The sequence below is a fragment of the Oenanthe melanoleuca genome, chromosome 4A (assembly GCF_029582105.1).
Source record: "Oenanthe melanoleuca isolate GR-GAL-2019-014 chromosome 4A, OMel1.0, whole genome shotgun sequence".
Classification (NCBI taxonomy): Eukaryota; Metazoa; Chordata; class Aves; order Passeriformes; family Muscicapidae; genus Oenanthe; species Oenanthe melanoleuca.
This window is the reverse complement of record NC_079338.1, coordinates 3,251,661-3,274,348: the sequence shown is the minus strand read 5'-3', so window position 1 is coordinate 3,274,348 and position 22,688 is coordinate 3,251,661. Positions and strand designations below refer to the sequence as shown.

Here is a 22,688-nt window from a genome sequence, read left to right as displayed (position 1 = left end):
CTGCTGAGGGACCCCAAGGAGCTGTCCTGCCTCCCCAGGCTCAGTTCCCTGCTCAGGAGGGGGAAGGGGCGAGCCACCAGTGCCAAAATGTCCCCATGACATTCCCAGCAGGAGTGCAGCTCCAGGCTGGGACTGCACTGTGTGTTTCTCAGGTGGTGTGAGCTGCAAAACAAGAGTGCAGACCAACAGCTCCTTTTTACCATCCTCAAAATTCCAATTCCTGCCTGGGAGAGTCTCTTCAAGTCAGGGAAGTTTGGGCCTTGCCAGAAGAAAAGAAATATCAGAGTCTTGAGGGTCACAGTGCCCACTCTCTGCACAGCTGTGGATTAGATTATCAGGGGTCATAACACAGATGAATTTCTATACAGATCAGCTATAAAAATGGAAAAGCTTAAGTTATAAAAATGGATAGCTTGCTATGCTATCACAGCAAGCCTAAAACTCCAGTAATTGATGCTAGATTAGCTCTGGCCTGGCAAGCACTTAGAAGAAGCCCCCATCAACAGCCTCGTGTTAACTGGGAAGGAAAAGTCCTAATTTGAGTCACTGACAGTTTTATAAAAAAAGAACATTATCTTCTCTGTGATGTCTGCTGGCAGGAGATGTTAAACCACTTATTTATAACTATCTTCCCAAAATGCTTTCCTGCTTGGAAGCCAAACTAGAAATCCTGTTTGGTTTGTTGTCTTTAACCAAGGGATGCTGGTATTTCTGCTTCCAGCTGGCAGAGACACTCAGAGCCCTTGCCAGGCTTTGGTTGGGAATAGACTTGGCTTGGGAGGCGTGCTCACACAGGCTCAGGAAGGCAGCCTGGTCAGGCAGTGCTTGTCAGAGACAGCAGATGGGCTCTGGGAGGGACAAGAGGGGAGCACTGTGGGGAGGGACAGCAGGAATTCACCCCAAGAGTTCAGTGAGAGTGAGCAGACCACAGCAGGAAGGGAGGGAGGAGGCTCAGGAGCTGCCCCAGTGCTGTGTGCAGCACTTCAGGGAGAGGCAGCCCCTCTCCTGAGCATCACCCCACAGCACTGAGCCCACCTGGCTGGGCAGCAGCAGAGGCAGCCCCAGCCTGCTTGGGCTGCTGAGAAGCTGATGGCAAGAGCTGACACCTTTCTGTGTCCAGTTCTGGGCCCTCAGTCTAGGAAGGATGTTGAGATTCTTGAGCATGTCCAGAGGAGGCAACAAGGCTGGGGAAGGGCCTGGAACACAAACCCTGAGGGAGCTGGGGCTGTTTACAGAAAAGGAGACTCAGAGGTGACCTTATCACTCTCTACAGCTCCCTGAAGGGTGGCTGTGCTCAGGTGGGGTTGGTCTCTTCTCCCAGGCAGCACTGACTGAACCAGAGGACACAGCCTTAAGCTGCACCAAGGGAAGGTTAGGTTAGATGTTAGAAAGAAACTCTTCACTAAGAGTGATTGTGTGCTGGAATCATCTGCCCAGGGAGGTGGGGGAGTCACCATCCCTGGAGATGTCTTAAATAAGACTGGACATGGCACTCATGGATTAGTTGATTAGGTGGTGTTAGCTCATAGGTTGGACTAGATGATCTTAAAGGTCTTTTCCAACCTAGTTCATTCTGTGATTCTGTGACAATTTATGGACAGCTCTACAAAGCAGACACAGACAGACAGCAAAGTGGCTCTTGAGGTAAAAGGGATTTTGGGGAATTCCCAGGCTGGCAGAGGAAACCACCTCTGCAGCAGGGCAGCCAAGTCATTGGGTACAGAATTTCAACTTGCTGTAATTCCATCAGCAAACACAACATACTCTTTGTGACCACTTTACTGTGTTGGTTTTGCTTGTTGTAGGGTTTCTATTCCATTCACTTAGGCCTGAGCATTACAGTGGCATGAATGTTTTATGAGACACTCTTCATCTAGCTTATCTAAGAAGATGTTTCCAAAACTGACAGCTGGAGAGCCCACTGGAGAGCCCAGGGAGCAGAAGGGTGGCAGGAGGGGAACTCACTGCTGCAGGGAGTGGGGGGTGCCTCGGGGTGAGGGGCTTGGGGACACATGGAGGCAGAGATGGGGCAGCTGGGATGTCACAGTGAGGTGGCTGCAGCAGCTGCAGGAGGCCCAACAGGCAGAAGCAGGTGCCAGAGAAGCCAGGATGTCCTCCCTGCCCAGCAGAAGGGCTGGGGATGTGCCCTGCCCTCTGCTCCTCCACCCAATGCTGCAGGCAGAGCTCCTGGGTCTTCCCACCCACCAGGGAGCCCTTGGGGATGAAAGGCACTGTAGAAATGACAGGGTTTGGGGTGCAGATGCTGTGGGAGGATGTGGACACTGCTGGTTGCCTTAGCAGCAGCCTGGGGGAGGGTCTGGTTCTTCCTTCCCAGTGTTGCCAGCCATGTGGATGTGCTTGTGGACTCAACACCCTGGGACTGGGCTAAACATCCCCAAAGTCCTCTCCAAATCTCAGCTGTGGGCAGGGGAGTGACTGCACTGCTGTTGAGCCAGTGAGGCTGGTAAGGGACAGGCAGGACATGCACCAGAGCCACCCATGCTGCAGGACAAAGTGCCCTGGCCTTCCTCCCTCCCTCTGCTGCCCCATGGATATTCCAGGTGGGCAAATCCTGTGCCTTGTGCTCAGCCCTGCTCCTGCAGGGGGGAAGCTAAGCCTGGCACAGGGGCTCAAAGCAATGCTGAAGGCATCACCCTGGGGGTGCTGGGGCTTGGCTTGGCTGCATGAGCCCAAAACGGGCTGGGGGCAGCTCTGGGGGCAGCCAGGGGGTCAGAGGGAGGCCCAAGAAAGAGGGGGTGCACCCCTCTGTGGCAGCAGGACCGTGCTACCCCAAGAAATCATCAGGCACAGGGTGTCCCTCCTGGTAGGAGGACAGTGTGCCCATGGATGCAGGGATGGATGGCTTGGATGTCACCACTGTGGGTGCAAACACTGCTTTGGGTGCACTGTGGTGGTCAGGGAGGGAGAAAAAGCCTCTCTCCAAGGGCTTTCCTTGGAGGAGTGTGCAGTTAGACTGGGTCTTACCTCAGCTGCTTTGTGGGATGGCAGCTGGCTCACATGGCTCTGTGGGACAGCAGTGTCACCCTGCTCTTCCAAAGAGCCCCTTCTGCTGTTTTCCCGTGGTGCTGAGGATGCAGCAGCTCACCAGGGGCAGGGAGGGTCTGGGGGACCACCTGTCCCCTGCCTCATCCCACAGGGAACATCCTGCACTGGAGCAGGGGTGTGCCATGAGCTGGACTTCCCCAGGCTGTGCTCACCCAAGAGCAGGGAGCCTCCCTGCCTGAACCCAGAGTGAGCACTGAGGTACCAGTGAGGGCTGCTGAGGAAGATGAAGGAGAAGTTGGAAGAAGGAGCTGGGACAGAGAGGATCTGCTAAAAAGGACAAGTGGATGGGGCCATAAGAGAAAGTGATAGACCATCATCTGAACAGGAGCTCTGTGGCTGCCAGTCCTCATGCTGAGTGCATGCAGCCTCACATCTCCTCCAAAGCTTTGTAAAGCTTCTGCCTGGACTTTCTGACACTGGGACAAATGATTTCTCTGCTAGGAGCTAACATGAATTGCCCTAGGAGCATGGATGCCAGACAGACAGGACCTTTCCCACCTTTCTTGTCTGGAGAGACAAAACCAGCTGGGTTTGGTGAAGACAGAGAGGAAGGAGACCTGCAATACCTACAAGATGCTGCCACCCCTGCAATGGCTCTGGGGACCACAGCAGTGGCCAGTTTGCCTCTGCAGGCACTGAGCCATGCCAGGCTGCTCCCTTGTCCCTGCAGGTGACCAGCTCACCTGCATTCACAGCCAGGTGCAGGACCCAGCACAAAGTGGCAGGCACTGAAGAGGAGCCTGGCTGAGTGACTGACACACCCTGCAGGTGTCCAGGAGCATCCCTCATGCTAGGGCAGCCCAGCACAGAGGAGGAGGAGCCCCAGAGCAGCAGCCCAGGGGACAGCATGAAATGGCAGAGGCATGAAGACCATGGGCACCACGGGAGGTGGCAGAGATGGCAGCACAGGGTGACTTGGTCAGATGGGTGACAGCAGACTTAAGATGTTAGAGGCACAACTTGTTATGATCCCTTAATTTTTTTTTTTTTCTTATTAGCTTTCATCATCAAAGTAAACAAAACCAAAGTATATATGGGATTAAATTAAAACCACAGTTTTGTTTACATTATAAAAGAGTGACAACATAATGATAATAATAATAATAATAATAATAATAATAATAATAATAATAATAATAATAATAATAATAATAATAATTAATAAATAATTTAAAAAATGAACAACAATAACTGAACAGAACAAGAAGAGAAGAAAGCCCTGGAGAACTCCTGCTGGGATGGTGCTGACTGATGGAAGGTCTGTGTGACCAGCTCTATTGTTTGGGGATCATTCCCTTGATAGCCGACTCCCGGTTGACATAGGTGGCCCAGTAGACCAGGTTGAAAATGGCAAAGAGCACTGGGAAGACGATGCGGGACATCTTGTCTACCTTGCTGACGCTGTTGTAGGTCTTCTTGCTCTCGGGGAGCTTCTCCTCCAGGCGGGGCACCTTGGGGGGCACGCTGGTGGCCGTGCCGGTGGCGGCGGCGCTCTTGGAGATGGTGGGCAGCCCCGGCTCCTTGGCCATGTTCAGGGCGTAGGTGGTGCCCACGATGTTGTAGGTGTTGTTGGTTTTCTTGGCCAGCGCCACCGGCTCCTTTTTCTAGCGGAGGTGGAAGGGAAACAAACAAAGAAAGAAACAAAGAGAGGTGAAGCGGCAGCGAACGGCACGGGGAGGGTTCTGTGCTCTGGGTTTACCTGCTGGTCCGGGTGAGATGGTGGAGAAAGGTGTAGGGAGCAGGAGGCCAGGAAGGGAGGAATGTACCTCGTGAAAGAAGAATGGCAAAAAGGAATGACACCCCGTGCAGTCATCCTTGGGGAAGAACTGGATTTTCTGCTTGGCTGGCTCCTTCCTGGGTCAGGTGAGAGGAGGACACAGCACACAGGATTACAGCTCGATTTCATTTTTTGGTGGCAAAAAAGCCATATTTGCACCATATTTCAGTGCCCTGATTTCCTCACAGGAGCACCTTACAGTTTAACATAATGATGTTCAAATTGCTTCTGGAACCCTTTAGAGCACCTCACGACCCACCCAGGTAAGATACAGAGCACATGGAAGGTGTTTGCACCAACCAGGATTTCTGGAATGCTCAACACAGTGCTGCAGGGCAGAGGGAAGCCTTTCCTCCTGCCTTCATACCCAAGGGATGCTGAAAATCACAGGAGGTGAGGGAATCCCTCCCACAGGGCTCTGGGGGATGGTATATGTGCTGCAGTGAGGACAAACTGCAGAGAGAATGGCCAGAGAGGACCTTGTGTGTCAGATGGGATGCACTGAAGGATGAGGGTGAATGCTGCAGACAGACAGTTCAGATGTTCATGAGGATGGGTGGGCAGGAAGATGGACCTAGGGGGTCATGACAGACGTTGCCCCCAGTCTGGGGAATCTTCCTGCAGCTTCCAGGGACCTGTAAAGCAACCCAAGCCTTCAAGGAGAAACCATGGAATGAAATCTGCACTCAGGTACCCCCTGGGTGCCCCTGCTCCACCAGGAGCCAGCACCAGACACAGCAGTGCCTCATGGTGGGACTCTGGCCTCTAAACTCAGAACAAGCTGTGCCTCTGGATAACTTTTTTCTGCTCAAAAGCAACTGAAGCTCAAGGTGAGGCTCATCCAGGCATTTCCAGGGCTGCTGGGCATGGTCATGCATGTTCCTATGGGGGAAGCAGACACAGTCCCAGGGCTTTGGATTTCAGTGCTGTACTTCCATTTGAAATGTGTCTACAGCCACCATGGATTTTCTTGGTTACCTTAGGAAATGAATTTTCCACAGTTGTTTTCAGAGGGACACTAAAAGCAGACTTTTGTGCAATCTTTAAACCCCTCTCCAATAACAGCACAGCCAGGTAGCCTTGTAATAATGCCAGCAATTACAGAAATTAACTTATTAGGAGGAGATCCAGATGTCTTCAGACTACAGACCAGACTAAACCACTGTTTGGACTGTATTCATAGTGTTTTATGGTCTTTAACAATTAACTGAGTCTGATTCTGTAGTCATTAGGGCCATGTTAACACATTCCCTCTGCACAGCAGAAGAACTTTCCCTGCTAAAGAACTGACAAAAAGCAAGTAAAGGGCTAAAGATGTTTCACCTGTTAAAACACTTAAATGTGCTTAAGCATGATTACTTATTAACACAGCTACAGGAGGCAATAAAATAATTAATAATCAGTAACGAAATGAAAAACAGATTGTTGTTCACAGAACATAATTGGCAGTGCACTGTCATTATCTTGGTATTAATCAGCCATGTTATTCATTAGAGGGAAAAGATGAATACAAGTGACATGACATTTTCAACCTGGGCACCTTTCCTGCCCCGGAGTTTGGAAAGTGGATCTGCATGAAAGCAGCTGAAATGGAGCAAAGCCAGGCAAGTCTGGGTGCTGTGGGTGGTGCTGCTGCTCCTAATAGTGTGATCCAGAGATCTCAAGCATTAATTTGGGCTTCCCTGGACCTCAGATCAGGCTGTTGAGGTAGAGCAGAGGCTTGGGAACCTTCAGCCAGGGTTTTTTCCCAGCTGCCCATAGATCCTCACCCTGGTCAGGGCTGGGAGCACCCAGAACACCCACACTGCCCACACCAAGGCATGGGTGTGCTCTCACTGTGTTCTGCCCCTGAGATGTCAGAAGAAATGGTTCAGCCTGTTTGCTGGGCTGTGCTTTATAAATAACTATGTCAGAGATTTTGACAAACAAAGCAAAATGTGCTTGTTGCTGTCAGCTGCAAAGTAGCCTCCAGTCCCTACGCTGCACCTTCATCTGTGAGGAGTTCCACATCCTCCTGAAACAGAAGGAAAGAGTGGATAAACAGGAGGAACCTCCACATTTGCTTTGAAAACTTGTCCTATTTAAAACATCTATTTTGCAAAGCAATTCCTGCACTTATGGCCCCATTGAGGCACAGGGAGACTGAATTGCTGCACAAAGATGTCCCTGTGCTGCTCTCCTAAGGGAAAAGCTGTAAAATCTGGTGTAGAGCTAAATCTGTTCCCTAGATAGTGCAGTCTGACAAGTTGTTCAGCAATACACACACACACTGGAAAATAATAGTATTTTTGCTAAATATTCTTATCTTCAAGCCTCTCTGCTGAGGAACTAACAACTGAACATCTAAATTATGGGAAGTACTGCTTCTGTCTATGATTTACTTGAGATTTAGTTCTCTGATCCTGCTCCTTGGCAGGAGAAAATTCGGATTGGAAGCACTGTGCCTCTGACAGGCACCTCTGAAAGTCACCAGTGTCTGCAGAACTTGGGAAATCCAAGCATGTGCCACTTGTCATTGTAGAGCAGAGTCACTTCAATGACCCCCAAGCATCTCCAGCCTCTGTGTCCCATAACTCACAGCCCAGTAAATGCAGTTGCTGTTGCAGCAAAGGTTTCACTCCTTCCCCACACCAAGCCAAAGTTCCTCCTGCAGCATGCAGAGACTTGATGATTCAGATTATATGGGACTTATCCCAATGGTCTTATGCTCCCTGGATCACCAAAGAGGTTGGATGGTTGGATGGATTAAATGGTCAGCCCAACACAACACACAGTGATGAGAGAAAGAGGGTGAAATGCTGCTGAGGAATGATTCATGGACTGCACTGAAGGTGCTGAGGACATAAATCACTTGCAGTGTTGTCACAGAATCCATTAGGTTGGAAAAGGCCTCTGAAATCCTCATGGAAATCATGGAGATTGCAAGTGCAAAGAACAAAGGACACATGGGCTGCAGAGCATGACCAGCAAGGGAAAGTCCCAGCAAAAACATATTGCCCATAGTGAGGCAGACAAAAGGGAGAAGGGTCTGAACCATCCTGGGCCCTAAAGACTTCAACCTGGTTGAAAATGGTGGCCTCACAAGGTTGCTTCTAGTTCCTTTAGGATTGTGACAAAGATGCCACAAATGGAAAGAAACAAAGGGGAAAAAAATGATTCCCAAGGGAGCTGGATTAAAGGGCAAACCAGAGAATTGCTGGAGTGGGGCTGCACAAAAAGCCAGGCTTTACCCAGCCAGTAGAAAATGCATGTTTTTCTTAGTAAAAAGTACATTAACAGCCCAGACCTAACCTCACCATGCACTGCAGAACTATTATCTTACAACAAAAATAAAGATCCAGGATTATTGCTCCATCCAAAGTGTGTTCTGTTTTTATGTGTCTGACTGCAGATACTTGTACTGGTTTTGTTGCTTCTTGCCACCCAGAATTTCAGGGCAGTGTCACTGAGGAACAGATACAGAGCTAGATCAGGTTCCATGCACAGACATGGCTTTGCAGGCAGAAGTGTCTTCCAAAATCCAAAGCATCTTCCATCCTAAGGAACAGCAACACTTTTTGTGGTGAAACTCACTGGTAAATGTCATCCTTGCAGTTTCCCAGCAGCAAAGTCACCGTTGCTTGTTGTCTCTTTGGATCCTCACTGTCACAGCTACCCAAGAAATGCTTTGCTGGCTCCAGAGGTGGCAATTCTTGTGGCTGGGATGGTGGTGGATCTGTGTACAGACACAGCCCTTCTGTCCTGCAGTGGATCCTTTTCACAAGGTTTTTTGAGGGTGTTGGAGATCAGGAGCTTTGCTGGCTACTGACCCCACTCATCTCTCAATCTCTTTGGCCTCTCACTCATCTCATCTCACACCTTCCTCCTGGTGTTGTTTTATTTTTAAAAGTCACCGTTCCTTTCCTGACAAGTTTTGCTCTTTGGACCCAAATACTTCTCTCCAATTTGATCTGCATCTCTAGGCTGGTTGCAGCCACTTTACCATACAAAAAGAAAATAAACTTTTCATCTACAATTAGCAAATTACTGATGGCAGGCTTGAAAGGCTTGGAAAATCTTTGGGTCCAAGAAATATTACTCAAACCTTATCAGAGTGCAGGTTAAAATGAGTTTTTAGTGACATCTATGGTCATACCTGCCTGCAACTCCCAGCAAGAACCAACTGTGGCTACAGCCAGAACATCATCATGATTTTATGATGCAGAGACCAGCAATTCACCAAGATCAGCCCAGTATTTTAGATTATACCTGAAAAAAATCTCAGGTCTTCCCATCTAAACCAATGGTTTGGCTGAGGGGGACAAAAAAAGAATAAACACACTGGGGGTGTGTCTGTCAGCAAACAGCAGCTTTTCCACAGTAGTGATTTTGTCCAAGTGGGATGGAAAGCATTGCTGCTGCCTACAGTGATTTTTTTTCATGTTCAACCAAACCTGGAGGGAGGATCCTTGCCATCACACCAATAAAGAACATTGCTTTTGGCTGGGGAGAGGGATCTCCAGAGACCAGGGCTCAGCCTGGGCTTGTCACTGGCAATTTTACTCTTGATAGAAACACTTTAAAATGCCAATAGTTATTCTTCTGCCTCTTTTTTCATTTTGTGGTCTCAACCACCTGGCTTGTCAATTGTTTCAAGAAGAGCTAACTAAAGGCTGAAACTGAGCCAATGAGGCACCTCCACTGTGCAGCAAATTCACTGCTTGGAAATCCTCATTGGAATAAAAATGGAAAGCAAATATGTTGACACAGGGTATTCCTAAGCTCCCCAAAAGCCCATCACTCTTGAGGGAGCTCTCTGAGCTGCAGAGACTGGGAGTGAGTTCCCATCTTCAGTAAAGATCAGGGATAGCTTGAAAAAGCATCCACAGATTTGTAGCCCTTCCTGGTTCTCCAGGCTGACACCAACTGCAGCAAAGTCACGCAGAGCTCCCCCTCTGAAACATTCCTGCTCCTGCTTTGTTTTCTAGTTTGATGATCATGTGCAGGAACATTCTGCGTGCTCCTGCCCTATTGTTTCAGCACTGTTAGTCTTGCAGTGCTGGGTCAGTGAATAAATTGAGGAGCACGCTGCTTCTGAGATAAACTGCAGCTTTTGAGCCCTTGCTGCTTGTTCCACCCAGTTCACATAATTGCCCCAGGCTGTGTGAATCCTCACTTGGTGCTGATTTGCCCATCCCTGGAAGGGACACCACGGTTTTGAGGACCTGTCCTGACTCTTCACTCATGTCAATGACTCAGAAAAGGCTTCTCTCATCTCTAGAGGCCAGGTTAGATCACAGTTCGTGGTGGAAGTGGACCTGACCCCCTCTGGACGCTTTCTGCCATGAGTCTGCTGCTCAGACCACAGCTGCAAAAGCAAACAGATAGACAGAGTCCAAGAAAGACAAGAGAGAGGCATCCAACACCCAGTGATGGCTCTGTTCACCTTCTTTGACCTCCACACCAGAGAGATGACTGGCTGCTGTCTTCCCAAAAAGTTGCTGCAATTCTGTCAGGTGTTTAACATACAGCCCCACAACAACTTCCAACAACACATTAAAATGCAAAGGAGAAAAATATAAAGGCTCCAGAACCAAGAACAAGGACAAAGCTGATTTTCAAATTGATTCAATAAATATAAACAAGCATGCTACAGTAAGCGATTTCTCTGCACAGCCAAGATTAAATCAGTTCAGAGGCAGGAGGGCACGAGCAGGGGTAGCAGAGCCTGTCAGGATGAAGCTGATCCCAGAGTGGGGAGGGAAAACGTGGGTGATGCCAGGCATTAATCTGCTGCCAGCTGGCATTTGGGATTGCTGGCTGCCCACCCACCCTCTGTGCCCAAGCTCTCAGAGCAGCAGCTGCTGGAAACGGCACCAGTGTCAGAGCTGGCCAGGGGACACGGCTCAGTGGGTGTCCTGGGGCATGTTTGGGGTTTTTGGCATGCTAGCAACAAGGAATGGGGTTGGAGGGATAGGTTGGGTTGGTTTGAAGGAAAAGGAAGGAAACACAAGGCCACCAGCAGAGCAAACCCCAAGCAGGGATGCAGCCACGTTCCCTCTGGCAAAGAAAGGAAGAGCCCGCGGCCATGCCTGGGTGTTTCCCTCCAGCTAAGCACACTCAGCAGCCCCAGGCCATTCCTGCCCACCCTCAAGAACCGCTGCAGGCAGGAGCTGGGCTGGGAGGGCAGTGAGTAGCATCCAGCCTCCCGAGTGCTGCGGGGCTGCACGTCACCCACTGCTGCGCCCGGCCCTGCTCCCTCGTGCAGCGTTTCTTCCCCACCCCCTGTCCCCAGCCTTGGCTGACCTTCATCTCCTGGGCCTCCAGCACCTTCTTGCCATCCCAGGCCCAGCTGCGCTTGGTGAAGTAGTTGACGGTGGCGAACTCGATCAGCGCAGAAAACACAAAGGCATAACAGACGGCTATGAACCAGTCCATGGCCGTCGCGTACGCCACTTTGGGTAAGGAGTTTCTGGCGCTGATGCTTAGTGTGGTCATGGTGAGCACCGTGGTGACACCTGCGGGGGCACAGCAGGACACAGGGATGCTGTGAGGCCGTGCACTTCCGCAGGATTCGCAGAGTAACCAGCTTGGAAGGGACCGTCAAGATCACGGAGTCCAACCCAGCCCCAACACCTCAACTGACCCATGGCAATGAGAGCCACAGCCAGTCTGTTTGTAAACACATCCAGGGATGGTGATTCCAGCACCTCCTGGGCAGACCATTCCAGCACTTTATCACTCTTTCCGTAAAAAACTTCTTCTTAATATCCAACCTAATTTTCCCTTGACGCAGCTTGGGACTGTGTTCCCTGGTTCTGTCAGTTCTGCCTGGAGAAAGAGACCAACCCCACCTGACTACAGCCACCTTTCAGGAAGTTGTAAGGGAGTGACTTGTACCTGTTCTCTAAAAACAGCTGCCACTCCTTCATGGAGCCACATTCCTGCTGTAATAAGGGGCAACACAGAATAACAGAGCAGGCCAGGCTGGCAGGAGGTCAGGTTCATAAAATATAAAATCACAGCATAGCCTGAGCTGGAAAGAACCTTAGAGACCATCTGGTTCCACCCTCTGCCACAAGCAGGGACACTTTTCACTGTCCCAGGCTGCTCAAAGTTCCCTCCAGCCTGGCCTTGAACTCTTCCAGGGATGGGGCAGCCACAGCTGTTCTGGACAACAGTTTGTCCAACCCCTGCTCAAATCAACTTCAGGTCGCTCAGGGAATTATTCTGGTTCATTTTGGAGTACAATCAATGGCAAACATCTTCATTAGGATGAGATTAACCATCCCCAAACTCCACTGACTAGACCTCTGCTCTCCATAACAGTCCTAGCTCACAGGGAAGCACCTGCACTGCATTCCTCATCTCTTGGCAGGGTAAAATGCATGGTGCTGCACCCAGCTCATATGTCATGGAGAAGCCTCTAGTTGCTTTTGCAACAAAATAAATATAATAAAATGACAGTGAAAAGAACAGCTGGATGGTCATGAACCTCAGGGAGGATCAGAAACTGGCCACTCATCACAGCTCTTTCAGGGTTTTAGAAATAGTGTCTTGTGACCTGCATGGATGGACACCTGGGATCTTGGGTCCTGCTGTCAGTGGCCCCAGCTGCCAGAATAAATGTCACAATGATTTATCTTAAACAAATGATCTGTTGCAAAATGTCTTTTAAAGCTTTTTTCATTAAAGCAAGCAACCATTGCCATCCATTTTCCTCAATAATGTGCTTTTCAATTAAAAATGCATTAAAAACATTATAAAAATATTGACTAATTTTCAGTTCCCTTAAGCCATACTCCTGGTAATTTAAGAGTTTCAATTCAATATTGTTGACAATACTTTCTGAGGGGCAGGGAAAAAAAAAGGAATAAACAATTGGAGTTCTCATTATTTTCTTAATAGGAAAGCAAGGCAATTTGGGAGCAAAGACATTTGTCACACAGGTAGGTTTTAATTTTTCAGTCAGCTCTTGCCTGCTCAATCTGAACTGCTGCTTGAGGAAACTTCTTTCACTGCAATTCTCAGGATAACACAGGAGGGAATCACATATGATACCACATATGCCCTCTCTGCTTGGGGACTTTTGTCCAGTATCCTCTCTGTTAAATGGAATTTGCTGGGCAGTGTTACTTCCAGGATACCCAGTCCTGCAGCATCACACCTGCTCTGGGAGCCTCTGTAGATCCTGAACTAAAGGTCTTGACAGGAAAGCACAAAGCAATTCTGTTATTAAATGCTTGTAAAAGCTATTAATATATGTGCAGTGCCAGCCTGGCACTTTGCTTCGGTGAGAGGATCTGAAAGCAGCTGAAGGAAATAATAACACTATATTCACCGTGCAGTTATGCTGCCTCAGCCCAGGAACTTGTTATGTGGAGCTGTGACCAGGGGCACATTAGCAATTTCAAAGGTAGGGCTTTAAATGCCTCCCTGTGTACCTATCCTCTGCCCAGCTCTAAAGCCAACACAGATAAGCAGACACAGCCAAATGCATATAATTAGATGATCAATACCTTGATTACTGTTAATATTTATGGCTTGGCTTGTAGCAGAGACATGGCCAGGAGTATTTTTACAGTGATTTGCAGGGAGCAGGCTCACTGGGCAGACACTGAAAGCTATCCTGGGGAATGGCCAGCAGCTTAGAAATGCTGGTCAGGGCCTGACAAAGACCAGCTGGGATGCTCAGTGTATTTCCCTTCCTATTTCCCTTCCTCCCCATCCTGAGAGGATGCCCTGTGCTCCCACTCACCAAAGACCGTGCGGGCAGGGACAGACTCCCTGTTGAGCCAGAAGGAGACCTGGGACAGGATGACAGTCATGATGCAGGGCAGGTAGGTCTGGATCACAAAGTAGCCGATCTTCCTCTTGAGGTGGAAGTGTGTGGTCATGACAACGTATTCCCCTGCAGAGACAGCCAGGGAGGGACTGAGGCTGGGAGCTTGCCAGCCTGGGGCCAGCTGAGCGCTCCAGAGATCCACCCTGAGCACCCCTCCCGGGTTTGCAGTGGGATTTCCGTGGGAAGGAGGGGTGCAGGCACTCACAGCTGCTGTGCCATGCCAGGTGCGTGCCCCAGCACAGCGCCTTTCACGTCACATTTGTCCTTTTGAAACACTTCTCTGAGTCTTTAATTCACTACAAAAAATGGGTGTGGGACAAAGGCAAACCACTGTCAACAACTGGGCAATAAAATATTTTGCTGTTTTGTCCCAGGCACAAGGGTCCCTGGGGGTCTCTCCTGACCCTGCTCCCTTCCCAGGGAAACATGCTCTGGTTAAGATCCCTTAAGCCTGGAGACATCATAATAGTGCTTTAACAGGATTCCAGGACACAGGATTTTATTTTCTCTGTCAATCCTGAAAATATCCCACCTTCCCTCACTGTAACCATCTCAAAAATCAAGGCAAGTTCTGTTTGATAAAAGTCTCACCCCTGGACTGAAGAGGCAGCTGTTCCTATTTTCCCTCAAATTCCTATTCCTCCCCCCAAAGCTTTGGGTATTTTGTTGGATTACTGTGTCTTTATGTTGTGAGTGTGGCTCTGCTAAATCATTACACACAGGAGCCTTTAGCAGCTTTCTTACCATTCCAGGTTATTCATCTGTACATTTTACTACAACTTAAGTAGAGAGATGGGCCAGATATTATGACATTTAGTTCCCTGGGCTCCCCACATTTCCCCAAGGGAGGTGAAATGAGTTGTTACAGACAGACACTATTAAAATCAAGTGCACCAGAGAGGAAATATCCTCAAATGAGAGAACTACTGGTGCATACAGAGGGAAAAAATAAAAGGAAAAAAAAAGAAATAAGAGAGACACACATGAGATAACACAAGCTATCAGTACCTGGATTCAGAGGGGAAGGGAGGAGCAGCAGATGGGAGAGAAAGATGATTAATATTAGTCATTAATCAGAGGAAACATTTGTTTGGGATAATCTTCTATTAGTTATGAAAATATTTGTGCAAGCAGATGCAGTGAAAATCACACTGAACATTTTGTTGCCTTTGCCTCCCCTGCCTGCAGTGTTTTCCTGAGGGGTTGGAAAGGAATCCAAGACAAATGAACCCTCAGCACCACAAACCAGCTGGACAACGTGGGGCAGATTTTCCACACAGCAGATCATTTTTAGATGCTTGAGATCAGTTGTCCTAAAGAGCTGTGGGCAATAAGGCTCTTTCAGGGGAAACCACTGAAAAACAAACCCTTTACTGCCTCTTGGTGACTGCTGAAGATGTCACCAGCCACATTCTAAGGAGGCTTAGGTCCTGGACTGCCTCTATAATTGTTCCAAATCGTGGCATTCCAAGCCCTTGAGTCCATCTCATCCCAGGAGGAGCTCAGCCCACACTGTGGTCCCACAAATACCTGTGCTGGATCGAACCATCTCTGTCCCAACCACATGGCCCAGCAGGTCATACTGGTTCAGGCGAGATCCACCCTTGGCTACTTCCACAGATTTATCCTTCCCCAGGGTCCAGGTGTAGATCACCTCTGTCTTTGTGTAGGCATCTGCAGAGGGGGGAGAAGAAGGAGGTCTGTGCTTCTGCCCGACCTAAAATACACCAAAATTAGCCTGTAGCCAATTAATCTTTGCTGTGCATCTCTCAGAGCCACATGGCTGAGCACAGCCAAGCATGGCCAGAGACCAAGGCAGATCAACAACTGTTAAATCAAATGAGAGGAGCGAGCTGGGGTTTTTGGAAGGGAGCTGCAGAGGGGCAGAGCTCTGTCATTGAGAGACAGGCTGTCCCTGTGATGTGCTGACTCTGCAAGGGCTGGCTCCAAGCAAGGCATCCAGGCCAGCAGGAGGCTGGGGCAGCAGGACAGCCACAGCCCTGCCATGCCAGGGACAGGGAAAGTCCTGCTGGCAGCAGCTGGCAGCAAAGGCTGAATGCAAATGGGGCTAAATTTTAGGTTAAAAAGTTAAAAATCTTTACTCTCATTCAAAAGCAACCTTCTCCAGGACTTTTAGTTTTACAGGTGCTGTCCTCTCACAGTTAAATGCTTTTCACCTGTGTTTGTGACTAAGCCCCTGCTCTGTCCTCACAGCCAGTCCCCCTCTCAAGAGTGCTCTTGGCTTTTCCCATCTGTGGTTACCCAAAAATGGAGTCTCTCCAGACTGTGCTAGGACTTCTTTCTCCCCATAACACCTGAAATTCCTGTCCATACCAACTTTGCACCAGCCTTTAAAGCAAGAACAAAGTTCACTAAACCAAGCTTTCAGTTCATTTTTTACCTACCACCTCCTGGTGAAGACCTGAAGGAATTCTTTGGCTGGGGTAAGTCAAGAAATGTGCCAGGTCTGCTAGAGAAGCACCTCAGCTCCAGCTTTGGAGATTGTGGAAGAATGTGGAAGAATGGAAGACTGTGTCCTGAGAAAACCACATTTCTGTGATCTTTCTAAAACAACCACTGTGATCCCTGCACTGTGGGTTTTGGCAGACCTGTTCAATGTTAAGCAGGGGCTGTGCAAAGCCTTGGGAGTGGTTTTGATATCAGCCAATGTTTCTCAGCATGCTGCTGTCCTAGGTTACAATGTAAAGATGTGCCCAAAAGTCTGTATTCTATCACCATCTGCTGAAACCAGGTGGGGCAGTGATCTTATCTCTGTGGGAGATATCCTCTGCTAATGGGCCACTGTTAAAAACCAGCTGGGGCAGTGTTGTTTATCTTTCCCATGACCCATCCTCCTCCAGGAGATATCTCCTGTTAATGGCCAGTGAGTCCCACTGCATGACTGATAAAATTACATCATCCCACTGGGAGATGCTCCACCCAGGGGGAGGAGCCAAACATTTCCTACCTAGATAAAAAATGAGATTTGGAACACCAAAGCAGCCTTTTTCCACTAGATTCCAGAGGAAGACTGGACTTTTCAACATCATCCCTGGACTTTCAGAGGAAAACTGCACCTTCTACAGGAGCAGTGCTCCAGTTGAACCACATCTGCCACTGCAGGAGGATGCAGCCACCATTTAACTGGACAGTTACCCCACCCTGACTAGTGGGGTGTCAGGTTGTATTCTGACTCTGTCAGTGTTTTTCTTTTGTACTATTGCATGTATTTTATTTTTCGGTTTTTTTCCTATTAAATTGTATTTCTGACTTGGAGTCTCTCACTGCTTTTACTTTCAAAACCATTGCAGCTGCCTAAGCTCTTGTGATGCAGGCTGGCACCTCTCACCCCATGTGCACCACTCTGCTCTTCCAACCCCTCCTTCCAGCCCTCCACATGCTTCTGGAGCCCTCCATCCTTCTTCAGAGCTCTGCCACTGCTCTTTCACCTGAGGGGCAACACCTCCTGCTCTACAGGCACAGTCCATCCACTGCTCTCTCAGCCTACAAAAGGAACCTGCCCACAGTTTCACTGCCATCATTCTTGACAATGCAGTTGTGTGTCTACCAGGTTGTCTGGGACAGAAGGGTATCTGATGTCACACAGGCATGGCATGGATGCTTGGAACATGTTTAATGCCAGGCAGCTGCTTTGGTTCTGCTCAATGCCTCGTTTGCAATGCAAAATCCAATCCAAACAGGGACAGCTCGTGGGCATTTAGAGGAGATGGTAAATTCAGCAACATCTTCTGCTCCCCTAGTCTCAGATAGCTGCTGTACAAATGGCCTGTGATGGCTGAGGAACAGCTCTCTGCAGTGCACATCCATCCCCCAGGGAGCAGGGCTTTAGGCAAAGCCATCCCCTCACTGCACTTGCCTGAGGGACGATGCAGGTGGGCAGCTGAAGCTCTCTGGAATGCCTGATGCCTTTAATTCCCCTGCAGATTCTCTGCCTTGCCCCTTCAGGGGGCTGCCATGGGACAGAAAGCCACTGCTGAGCCACTTGTGGGGAACAGCAAAAATGGTCTGGGAGGCAAACTCAGCATCCTTTGAGCAGCATGGCTCTGGCACTGGCATTGTCCTTCTAATTGCAAGTCTGACCCACTTTAGGCTTCTTGAAAATGAGCAGCTTCCAGCTGTCAATGGCTTTTTAGTGAAAGCACTGGTTTAATCCCACTCCAACACAGGAGAGGTGAGCTCGAATGCTGTGTGGGTGCTTTAGAAAAAGTCACATTAATGTTAACCAGGGGCAGCTTTTTGAGCTCCCTGTCTCAAAACTCTAATCACTCAGAGGTCAAATCAGTAAAAATATAACCCCAAAGGGTGTTCCAGAAGAAATACACACATTAATCTTTTTCCTCACCAAGAAACATTATAAGCAATTAGATGTGGAGTAATCTGCCTTCCTGCAAGTCTTGTAATAATCCCAGAGTTTAGGCCTGAGGTATGAGATTTGATATTCCTCCTCACAAGGTCAATTAACATTAATAATTCATCCCTCTCTGAGGCTTGCTATTTTACTGGCCTTAGTGATGTCTCGTGGCAATGAGTTCTACATTTAATTAGGTGCTGCCTAAGAAATAGCTGTATTTTAGTAGTTCTGAATAATCCACTTTCATGGGTACAGTTTGTCATGAGGCAGAAGAGCAGATGCACATGATAAATATGATTTCTTCTCCTGCCAATCAAACCTTTCAACTTTGTCCTCAGTTAGCTCCCAAATGGCTACAGGAAGGAAGTGTCAGTCTGGGGAGGTTGGGGTTTCTCTGGGGGTTACTGGTGTGGGCTCATTCTTTAGCTGGAGGGGGGAAACTCTCTCATCTAACACAAATACAGACTAAAAGTGGTGCTCAGTTTGTTGGACCTGGGAAAGACTCCAGGCAGAACCAGACTAGGATGTTTATTTTCACGTCATGGTGAACCAAGGTCTTGGGGTTTGGCTCCTACTCACTTTAGGAACAAAACCAAATGAAATTTAACCTGCATATGGAACTTCTATGGTGATCCCAAGCAGCTGAGCAGCTGCCAAGTCTGGGAGGCTGGGAGCAGCCTGCAAATCTTCCCTAAACCAGGACCCCTGGCTGCTGGGACTGAGATTCCTGGAGTTTCCAAGCCTTTCCCTTGAGAGCAGCCTGCCTGACAGGCTGAAGAGGGACAAAGGTTTGTAAGCTCCATGGGAGCATGGAGGCAGAGGAACCAGGTATTTCAGGATGGGACACCCAGCAGCTGTCCCAAATCTGTCTTCCTAGCATCCCCTTGTGATGAAGGAAAAGCACAACTCACATTTATAATCACTGAATAATTAGTGTTAGAAAAAACCTCTAAGATGATCAAGTCCAACCATTAACCCAGCACTGCCAAGCCCATGTCCCCAAGTGCCTAAAGTACATATTTTTGAACACTTTGAGGAATGGTGACTCCACCACTTCCCTGAGCTGCCTGTTTCAATGCTTGCCCACTCTTTACAGTGAAGAAATTTCTCCTAATATCCAATCTAAACGTCCCTTGGCCCAACTTGAGGTTGTTTCCTCTCATCCTGTCACTTGTTATCTGGAAGAAGAGACCAATTCCTACCTGGCTACTTTCTAAATAAATTTTCAGCAAAACCATGGGTGTCTAAGTCATCCTGTAAGCCTGAAATGAGCACAGCTCGATCAGTGACAATAGGAATTGCATGTGTGAGACACCCGAAAAAAATTTTTGGTCACATTATCATTAGCAAAAATGAGTATTACTGTTACTAAAATACTGTGTGACACCAGCCACAGGAAGGACTGCTCTCCAGCTCTGTGGCACCTCCTCACAGAGGCTGCTGGGGGTACTTACAGCTCCCAAATTTGAGGGGGCAGGCGTGCACGTCCATTGGGAAGTCCTCCAGGTGCATGGGGCACTCGGCGTGGATGGTCAGCCTGCAGGACAAAGCACAGGGGCAGCTCAGGGAAAAAGAAAACCTGTCCCTTTTCCAGTGTAAACTCAACCCTATTGACCCAGTTCATCTTCACTCACTCAGTGCAATGGGGAAATCTGCCAGAGCCCAGGACTCCTGTTTGCTTATGTGCTGGGAACAGAGCTCCTGGGCTAGGGGAACCTCCTGGAAAGCAGAGGGGAAGAGCTTCAGGGGCTCCCAGGGAATGGGGCTGACAGATTGCTCCAGGTCCAGAGCCATGAAGCCACCAGGACACAACACCCCCTGTCCATGTGGGACAGCTCATCCCACCTCCCCTGACTCCTCCTTGGCTGGCAGAACTGCAGGCAGGAGAAGAACTGGAACATCCTGGGGGTGTGCAGGACAACCTGTGCTTTCCAAATCCCCCAAATCCCAGTAGGATACCTTGTCAGGAAGCAGCTTTGTGAGGGAGGCACAGCCATAAAAGCAGTGTGCTGCAGAAGGTGGGGCCAGGCGTAAAAGGATCCATTATAAAGGGCTCTAAAAAAGGGAGCTCGTGTTCCTTCCTGGAGCACTGCAAAGTGTGCAGCCAGGGAGAGGGAGCCAGGAGACACAACTTCCCAGGAGATGTCTAAAACAATCTTCTCTGAAGGAACCATTTTGGAGAAAAAAAAAGGACTCACTTCTGATGGCTCAGCAAAACAGCAAACAAACCATGGCAGGAGCAACATGTGGATGCAAAGGGCAACTGCACAGACTAATGGTGGCTTGTGCAAAAAGGTCAAGAAGCTTCTATTGAGATATTTTCCTCTGGCTAGAAAAATGTTCAGCTAAGTTATTCTTCTCAGAAAATACTGAGGCTTAGGCAAATGCAAAATAAACCCTGAAAAAACAAAGGGTTTGTATTTTGTTTGCTAAAAGCAAAGAATAAAAATTACAGAAAAAAAAAAAGTAATAATTTTTTTAAAAGGTTATTTATTTCAGGCAGATAAACCTTAAATGAGTCTACCAAAAGAAAAAAAAAAAAAAAAAAAGATGACTTTTTTTTTAAATTTGGCATGATAAAATTCAGTGGACAAAACCAAATTCCCTGTGGAGGAAACAAGGCAGAATGGCTGTGGGGTGACAGGGTGGCACAGCTGCAGTGGCAGTGGCTGCATGTGGCAGCTGATGCTGTGAGAGGGGACCAAGGCAGCAAACCCTGCCCAGCTGCTGCTCTGGAACCTCCCCATCACCTGTGAGTTCTGCTCTGCCAGGGGAGCAAGGAACCCTGGGATTTCAGACCCACATCCAGCCTCACCTGCAGCTCCCAGGGGGTTTAGGAAAGGTGGGAGCCCCTTAAGAGAGAGCAGAGGAGTTAAATCAAGAAGCAGAAGAGGAGAGCTGCTGTAAGTTTGGTGGGGCAGAGCTGAGTGCCCCAAACTCTCTGGAGCCCCTGCAGCACTCAGAGCAGGGCACAAACCCCAGTTCTCCAAGTCTTTGGGAGCATTTGGCAATTCAGTGCCCCAGAGACCAAGGGCCTGGCCTGCAGTGAGTGTGCCAGTCCTTTCTGGATCCATGCCCATGGAAAGTGTCCTGTGAGAACCTGACAGAGAGGGGATGCTGACTGTCTGGCTCCAGCCTGGCTTTCTCAGCCAAGCCAAGAACCACTGTGTGCCCAAAGCAGCTCCTTGGAGACAAACCCCTCCCTGATTTGATGATCTCTTCTTCCTCACTGCATGGAATGCACCTGTTTGACATGAATGAGAAGAAAACCTGACCTTTAGACTTCAGTCAAGACTCACTGAAGACTGACAGCGATTTTGACAAGCCTACAAGTGTTGAAGTTATTTTCTCCTGGACACTCAAAGGCCACCATGAACAAATTGCTCATTTGCTCTCATGTCTCTCTTTTCCAATATGGATTTCAAAAAGCAGGTATAAAAACCTGGCAGCTTGGTGTAGACTTGACTGCCTTGTTCTTCCTGTTCTGTTTCTTTTGTGATGTTCTCTTCAGCCAGCTCAAAATCCACTTGGGGAGCTCATGGCTGGCAAGCTTGTCAAGCATGTTCTCACAGATCTTAGTCTTCGATTCTTTCTGTGTCTTTTCCAACTGCATGGACTTTTTGCTTCTCATTTTGTCACTGTCACTTGTGTCAGGGAAATGTTGAGGCATTTCCCCTGTCTCCCTCAGCAGCCCACACCAGAATTTTCCTTTTTACCTTCTTGTTTTTTCATCTGCTTCGCTCATTGCTGTATTATTTCAAAAGACTTTTAGCTGGGAGTTCCCAAAGTTGGCTTTTCCAAAGGATCTCATCTCTGACCAGTGCCTTCCTTCTGATGCATCCTGAACTCATCCCAAAAAAAGCCCAGAAAAGTCTTTTCCATCCACTGTATTGTCTTCAAGTGCTGGCTGTGACAATCAGCCACTCTGATTAAGGCTGAATAACCCCAAGCACTGCAGCTTGTGGGTCTGGTGGGTTTGTGCCATTTAAAACAGCCAGAAGAGCCTCAGAGGGGACCAGGACAGCAGCAGAGACTGACCTTGGCCAAACCCTCCTGTCCTCTCCAGGCCATGGCCAACAAGAGAAGTGTTGTTAAAGGAAAGAGACAACTTTTTATGGATGCTGATGACTCCCTCTATGTTTGGGAATGCAGCAGTTGCATTTTAAATCTAAAGCCTGTTTTATTAGCTGAGCCAGCAAGCAATAAAACAATAAATCCATCAACAAACCACTGAAAAAGCAACCTAATCTGCCACTTCTTCACCTACAACTGAAGGAGTTTTAAAGTCTCCCGAAATTAAATAAAAAAAAGGAGAAGTGGCATCAGTCCAGCAAGATGAGTCTGGTTCAGCAGCTTCAGCCAGCCTCAGGTCAGCAGGTTCGCAGGTAACACAGAAACATCAAAATGTCAAACCACAAGGAATGTCTCTCCCTCCCCAGACAATTACCACAGCCTCTGCAGCATTTGGGTTAAAGTGTTTACTGCAGAAATTCTCATCTCTGTCCCTTATCCTGAGCAAGGGAGCTGATGGCCAGAGAGCCACCGTGATTTGCTTCATTGCTCTGATGGGCTGCTCACATCCAGGAGCCCTGAAATGTCCTTAGAAAGTCTAAAGAGCACGTAAAAAATAGCCAAACTGCCAGAAATCA

The 22,688-nt window shown here is 48.5% G+C and overlaps 1 protein-coding gene across 1 annotated transcript in view; it reads right to left on the bottom strand.

The window, feature by feature from the left end:
• Window positions 1-1,288: 1,288 nt before the first annotated feature.
• GABRA3 (gamma-aminobutyric acid type A receptor subunit alpha3) overlaps window positions 1,289-22,688 on the bottom strand; it is a 69,776-nt gene continuing 48,376 nt past the window's right edge. The window contains exons 6-10 of the mRNA XM_056491692.1: window positions 19,494-19,576; window positions 15,198-15,341; window positions 13,581-13,733; window positions 11,129-11,340; window positions 1,289-4,670 (exon numbers count right to left, since the gene is read on the bottom strand). Of these exons, the coding sequence (XP_056347667.1) occupies window positions 4,341-4,670; window positions 11,129-11,340; window positions 13,581-13,733; window positions 15,198-15,341; window positions 19,494-19,576 (922 nt within the window). The 3' untranslated portion in view covers window positions 1,289-4,340. The remainder of the gene's footprint in view (window positions 4,671-11,128; window positions 11,341-13,580; window positions 13,734-15,197; window positions 15,342-19,493; window positions 19,577-22,688) is intronic.